This window comes from Priapulus caudatus, unplaced genomic scaffold (assembly GCF_000485595.1).
Source record: "Priapulus caudatus unplaced genomic scaffold, Priapulus_caudatus-5.0.1 Scaffold1979, whole genome shotgun sequence".
Taxonomy (NCBI): Eukaryota; Metazoa; Priapulida; class Priapulimorpha; order Priapulimorphida; family Priapulidae; genus Priapulus; species Priapulus caudatus.
In genome coordinates this window covers 23,515-31,242 of record NW_014579040.1, presented here as the reverse complement: position 1 = coordinate 31,242, position 7,728 = coordinate 23,515, and the positions used below count along the sequence as shown (strand labels likewise).

The window sequence follows — 7,728 nt, the reverse complement described above, 5'->3', positions numbered from 1 at the left end:
ATTCACTCCTCATACGCACCGTACACATGCAACATAGACGATACGAAAGCACTCACGCCTCACATACACCCTCACGCGCGCACACACAGCACACACGGCACACAACACGCACACACACGCACGACGCAATCATCAATTGATTACTGGTGATGAATTGGAAATTGCACTCGTCGAAATATAAGACCTGAGTGCTTTCATCACAGTGATAATGTGAAGTCGCCAGCGTTTTTAATCTGGATATCCTGGCCCGCCATGGATTCATTGTAAACCCCCGACTCGTGAGTAACAATCCCCGATATCCGATTGAGAATAATTGATGCAATTCTAATGTGTGTTACATTGTTTTAGCAGCTCGCCGCCGGCTATGTGCCGCAGATTGGCCCGATATGCGTAAATTTCTGATAATATCTTTTCTTACTCTCTAAATTTCTATCGTGCTGCGAATCTAATTCGGGTTCGACAGTAATAGCGCGCGCCGTGCCGCTGTGTTGTGACGCTCACGCGTACCACTACTGACGTCCCGTCGCATAGCGCGTAACGTTTGTGTCTTAAGATTCAACACCTGATTATCTAATTAAAATAATTATTAATTGAAATACTGGCTTACAGTTCACTGCCGGTAGTGGTGCTGTCTGCTGTTTTACTGCTACTGCTGCTCTACTGCTGTAGTGTGCTGCTGCTGTGCTACTGCGCTGTTGCTGGGGCTGTGTTGCGTGCTGCTGCCGCTTGCTGCGCATGCGCGTTGGTTTGAGTATAATTAGACGGGTGTACGAGAGAAAGTGAGAAGGAGCGGAAGGAGGAGATGAAAAATGAAAGGGAGAGCAAGAAGAGGAAGAGAACGAGGACGAAAGAGGAAGGATAGAATAGAGAAATGAAGGGGAGAGAAGAGAGAGAGAGAGAGAGAGAGAGAGAGAGAGAGAGAGAGAGAGATAGAGATAGAGAGATGAAGAGAGAGAGAGGAAGAGAGAGAGAGAGAGAGAGAGAGAGAGAGAGAGAGAGAGAGAGAGAGAGAGAGAGTAGAGAAGAGAGAGAGAGAGAGAGAGAGAGAGCAGAGAGATGACAGAGAGCACGAGACAGAGACAAGACAGAGACAGAGACAGAGACAAGAGACAGAGACAGAGACAGAGACAGAGACCGAACGAGACAAGACAGAGACTAGAGACAGAGACAGAGACAGAGACAGAGATCAGAGAACAGAGACAAGACCGACGACAGAGACATAGACAGAGACAGAGACAGAGACAGATACAAGACAGAGACAAGACAGCAGACAGAGATCAGAGACAGAGACAGAGACAGAGACCAGAGACCAGAGACAAGGAGAACAGAGACAGCAGAGCAGAGACAGAGACCAGAGACAGCGACATTTCGAGACAGAGCAGAGACAAGACATGGAAGACAGAGACAGGAGACAAGAGACAGAGACAGAGACAGAGACAGAGACAAGACAGAGACAGAGACAGAGACAAGACAGGACAGAGACAGAGACCAGAGACAGAGACAGAGACAGAGACAGAGACAAGAGACAGCACAGAGAGCAGAGACAGAGACAGAGACAAGACACGAGACAGAGACAGAGACAGAGACGAGACAGAGACAGAGACAGAGACAGAGACCGAGACAGAGACAGACGACAAGTACAGAGACAGAGACAGAGAACAGAGACATAGACAGAGACAGAGACAAGACAGAGACAGAGACAAGACAAACAGGTACAGGAGAACAGAGACAGAGACAGAACAGAGACAATGAGCAGAGTACAGAGACAGAGACAGAGACAGTAGACAGAGACAGCAAAGACAGAGACGAGACAGAAGACAGAGACAAGACAGAGACAGAGACAGAGACAGAGACGAGACAACGACAGAGACACGAGACACGAGACAGAGAACAGAGACAGAGACAGAGACAGGAACAGAGAACGAAGACCAGAGACAGAGACAGAGATCAGAGACGAGACAGAGACAGAGACAAGACAGATACACGAGACAGAGACAGAGACAGAGACAGAGACAGAGACATATGACAAGAGACAGAGACAGAGACACGAGACAGAGACAGAGACAGAGACAGAGACCAAGACACAGAGCAGAGACGAAGACACAGAACAGAGACCAAGACACAGAACAGAGACCCAAGACACAGAGCAGAGACGAAGACACAGAAACAGAGACTAGACAGCACAAGAGAACAGAGACCAAGACAGAGACAGAACAGAGACAAGACAGAGACAAGACAGAGACAGAGACAGAGACAGAGACAGAGACAGAGACAGAAGACAGAGACCGAGACAGAGACAGAGACAAGAGACAGAGACAGAGATCAGAAGACAAGACAAGACAGAGACAGAGACAGAGACAGAGACAGAGAAAGAGACAGAGACAGAGACAGAGACAGAGACAGAGACAGAGACAGAGACAGCAGACAGAGACAGAGACAGAGACAGAGACAAGACAAACTAGCAAAGACAGAACAAGACAGAGACATAGACCAGAGACAGAGAACAGAGACATGAGACAGAGACCGAGACAGAGACAGAGACATGAGACAGAGACAGAGATCAGAGACAGAGACAGAGACAGAGACAGAGCACAGTAGACAGAGACAGAGGGTCGAGACTAGAGACAGACGACAGAGACAGAGACAGAGACCCAGAGAAGAGACAGAGAACAGAGACAGAGACAGAGACAGAACCAGAGACCAGAGACAGAGACATAGACAGAGAAGAGACAGAGACAAGACAGAGCCAGAGAACAGAGACAAGACCAGAGAACAGAGACAGAGACAGTCCGAGACAGGAAGACAGAGACAGAACAGAGACAGAGACAGAGACAGAGACAGAGACAACGACAGAGACAGAGCAAAGAGACAGAGACAGAGACAGAGACAGAGAGCAGAGACTAGCAGACAGAGCCGACAGAGACAGAGACAGAACAGATGACAGAAAGACGAAGACAGAGACAGAGACAGGACAGAGACAGAGACAAGACAGAGACAGAGACAGATACAGAGACATCCCTGAGACAGAGACAGAGACAGAGACAGAGACAGAGACAGAGACAGAGACAGAGACAGAGACAGAGAAAGAGACAGAGACAGAGACAGAGACAGAAGACAGACGACAGAGACAGAGAGCAGAGACTCAGAGACAGAGACCAAGACAGAGACAGAAGACAGAGACAGAGTACAGACGACAGAGACAGAGACAGAGACAGAACAAGACAGAAGCAGGAGACAGAAGACAGAGACAGAGACAGAGACAGAGACAGAACAGAGACAAGACAGAGACAGAAGACAGAACAGAGAGCAGAGACAGAGACAGAACAAGACAGAGACAGAGACAGAGACAGAGACAGAGACAGAGACAGAGACAGAACAGAGACAGAGACACGAGACGAGACAGAGAACAGAGACAGAGACAGAGACACGAGAAGAGACAGAGACAAGACAGAGAACAGAACAGAGACAGAGACAGAGACAAACAGAGACAGAGACAGACGACAGAGACCAGAGACAGAGACAGAGACAAACAGAGAGAGACAAGACAGAGACAGAGAACAGAGACCAGAGACAGAGACAGAAGATCAGAGACAGAAGACAGAGCAAGAGACAAGAAGACAGAGACAGAGACAGAGACAGAGACAGAGACAGAGACAAGAGACAGAGACAGAGACAGAGACAGAGACAGAGACAGAGACAGAGACAGAGACAGAGACAGAGACAGAGACAGTTTGTGAGACAAGACAGACCAAAAGACAGAACAGACAGAGACAGAGACAGAGACAGAGAAACAGAACAGAAAGACAGAGACAGAGACAGAGACAGAGACAGAGACAAGACAAGACAAGACATCTGGAGACAGAGACAGAGACAGAGACAAGACAAGAGACAGAGACAGAGACAGAGACAGCGACAGAACAGAGACAGAGATCAAGACAGAGTACAGAGACAGAGAACCAGAGACTAGAACAGACGACAGAGACAGAGACAGGACAGAGACAGAGACACGAGACACGAAGACAGAGACAGAGACAGAGACAGAGACAGAGACATGAGACAGAGACAGAGAACAGAGACAAGACAGAGAGCAGAGACAGAGACAGAGACAGAGACAGAGACAGACACAGGACAGGAGACAGAACAGAGACAGAGACAGAGAAGAGACAGAGACAGAGACAGAGACATAGACAGAGACATAAGACAGATACAGAGACAGAGACAGAGACCAGAAGACAGAGACACGAGACAGAGACAGCAGACAGAGACAGAGACAGAGACAGAACGAACAGAGACAGAGACAGAGACAGAGACAAGACAGAGACTAGACAAGACAGAAGCAGAGACAGAGAGCAGATACATAGACAAGACAGAGACAGAGACAGAGACAGAGACAGAGACACGAGACATGAGACAAGACAGAGACAGAGACAAGACATAGAGGGGGAAGAAAGAACAGAGCAGAGACAGAGACAGAAGACAAGAGACAGAGACAGAGACAGAGACAGAGACCAGAGACAGAGACAGAGACAGAGACAGAGACAGAGATCAGAGACAGAGACAGAGACAGAGAAAGAGACAGAGATCGAACAGAGACAGAGACAGAGACAAGACAGAGCACAGAGACAGATACAGAGACACGACAGAGAAGAGACCGAGACAAGAACATAGACCAGAGAACAAGACAGAGACAAGACAGAGACAGAGACAAGACAGAGACAGAGACAGAGACAGAGACAGAGACAGAACAAGACAGAGACAGCAGACAGAGACAGAGACAGAGAAGAGACAGAGCGACCAGAGACCAGAGACAGAGACAAGACAGAGACAGAACAGAGAAGGACAGAGACAGAGAACCCAGAGACAGAGACACAGACAGAGACAGAACAGAAGACAGAGTCAGAGACCAGAGACTAGAGACAGAGACAGAGACAGAGACAGTAACAGAGACAGAGACAGAGAACAGAGACAAGACAGAGACAGAGACAGAGACAGAGACAGAGAACAGGAGCAGAACAGAGAACAGAGACAGGACAGAGACAGAGACAGAACAGAGACCAGAGAACAGAGCCAGAGAAAGAAGACAGATACATGAGACAAGAAACCAGACGCAGAGACAGAAGACAGAGACAGAGACACGAGACAGAGACAGAGACAGAGACATGAGACAGAGACAGAGACAGACAGAGACAGAGACAGAGACTAAGCAGAACAAGAGACAAAGACAGAGACAGAGACTAGAGACAGAGACAGAGACAGAGACAGAGACAGAGACAGAGAGCAGACGACAGAGACAGAAGACAGGAGAGACAGAGAACAGCGACAGAGACAGAGTCAGAGACAGAGACCAGAGACAGACGACAGAGACAGAACAGAGACAGAGACAGAACAAGACGACAGAACAAGACAGAGACAGAGACAGAGAACAGATACATGAGACACGAGAACAGACGACAAGACAGAGACAGTAGACAGAGACAGAGACAGAGACAGAGACAGAGACAGAGACAGAGACAGAAGACTAGAAGACGAGAGACACGAGAACAGAGACAGAGACAGAGACCAGCAGACAGAGACAGAGACAGAGACAGAGACAGAGAGCAGAGACAGAGACAGAGACAAGACAGGTTACCGAGGAGACCAGATGACAGAGACAGAGACAAGAGACAGAGACAGGAGGCAGAACATCTCAGAGACAGAGACAGAGACAGGACAGAGAGAGAGACAGAGACAAGACGAGAGAGGAGAAGAGAGAAGAGAGAGAGAGAGAGAGAGAGAGAGAGCACAGACGAGAGAGCACAGAACAGAGAGATCTCGCTCTGCTGTAGCTTCGCTGCTGGCTGCTGAGCACTGTCTGGTTTTCTGTGCTCGTGGTCGCGCTCAGAAATTTAAAATTGCTGCAATTATTTCAGCAAATCCCACTGCTTACCCTTGTAGTTTCCCGCCATGCACCTGCGCGCACCGCCCTACAAGTCCGAGTGAAATCCCGCTACCAGGTGTGACGTATTCGCAATTTCTCTCTCTCTCTCTTCTCTCTCTCTCTCTCTCTCTCTCAATCTCATCTCGCTCTGCTCTCTCTCCTCTCTCTCTCTTCTCTCTCTCACGCGCTCGTCGCTCTCCTGCTCTCTCTCTCTCTCTCTCTCTCATCTCTCTCTCTCTCTCTCTCCTCTCTCTCTCTCTCTCTCTCTCTTCTCTCCCTCTCTCCTCTCGCTCTCATCTTCGCTATCTCTTTCTCTCCGCTCTCTCATCTCTCATCCTAGTCGCTCTTATTCTCCCCCCCTGCTCTCTCTCTCTCTCTCTCTCTTCTCTCAACTCTTTCTCTATTTTCTTTCTCTCTCATCGCTCGCTCTCTCTTCTCTCTCTCTCTCTCTCTCTCTCTCCGGCTCCTCTCTCTCTCTTCTCTCTCTCCTCCTCATCTCCTCTCCTCTGTCTGCGCGCTCTGCTTCTCCTGTTCTATGATCTGACGCACACGGCGTACCTACTACGTGTATTACTTCGTTCTATCTACATCATCACATCTCTACGTTAAGTTTTTGAAATGACTCATAGATCTCAGCCGTGTCTCTCACACCCAGACGCCACCACCACCACCGCCCCGGCACCAGCCGCTGCCGCTGCCGTCATCGCGTGACTCTACCCCGTGTCATGGGCTCCGTCTAGATATGTAATATACCTGGACACGATTTCCCACAGCATTGTGATTACCTGAGAGAGAGCGAGAGAAAGACCGCAGTACAGTTTGATTTATTACCGTCGGCTGTATAAAAGCCTGTGAGCTATAACCGGCTATTTTATCATCGGCCACATCATCGTTTTCGCGTCCCCCCCATGCGCGCTCTCTCTGCAGGGTGGTTCCTGGTGTGTGGGGAATGTCATCGCGGGGATATATAGACGCTAGGACGGCATAGGTGGTAATTGCTAACGTGTAGTCGTTGTCAAGGCTGCAGTGCAAACGAAGAGCCGTGAATTGAACGCGATGGGATTGGTAGCTTTTTTTTCGTAAGCTCGTTTCTTGCGCCGCATTGCGAATAATGTGGGGAGTCTTGTCTCTTCTCATCTTACTTCGAGAGAATTTGTTCATTCTCCATTCTTCCGTTCTCTCTTTTTCCGTTTTTTTGACGTTGGGCATATATTAACATTCTCTGTAAATAGCCGAGGAAGTATGCGCAGCATGGTTTCTGGTTCGTATTTGTTACAGTATAATGCATGATTAGTGGCATGCAAGATATTGATATTGGCTGTAAACGATAGAGAGAGAGAGAGAGAGAGAGAGAGAGAGGAGAAGAGAGAGAAGAGAGAGCAGAGACAGAGACAGAGACAGAGACAGAGACAGAGACAGAGACCAGACGACAGCGACAGCGACAGCGACAGCGACAGCGACAGCGACAGCGACAGCGACAGAGACAGAGACAGAGACAGAGACAGAGACAGAGACAGAGACAGAGAGGAGAGGAGAGGAGAGAGGGACTTACTGGTAATGACGCGATGCTGAGTGTCGTTGCACAACCGTGATTAGTGCGTGCATGCGGCCGAGAGAGTCGAGAGTAAACCGTACACCATGTTGATATTGGCTGGTCCCTTGATTGCGTTGTTGTTGCATCATCAGCGTTGTGTCTGCCTCAGCATGCCTATTCTAGACTGGGGGATGCTCCCGTAGTCTTCCGCCGAGCTACTCCCGCACTCGTTGAGTGCAGCAAGATCGACGGACGCGCGCCCGTCTACGTATGCTAA

The 7,728-nt window shown here is 49.0% G+C and overlaps 1 protein-coding gene across 1 annotated transcript in view; it reads left to right on the top strand.

Annotated features, from left to right (window-relative positions):
- Window positions 1-2,422: 2,422 nt before the first annotated feature.
- Window positions 2,423-7,728, top strand: part of LOC106818020 (zinc finger CCCH domain-containing protein 18-like) — a gene marked incomplete at both ends in the record, with an annotated part of 7,122 nt that continues 1,816 nt past the window's right edge. The window contains one exon of the mRNA XM_014822734.1: window positions 2,423-2,503. Within this exon, the coding sequence (XP_014678220.1) occupies window positions 2,423-2,503 (81 nt within the window). The remainder of the gene's footprint in view (window positions 2,504-7,728) is intronic.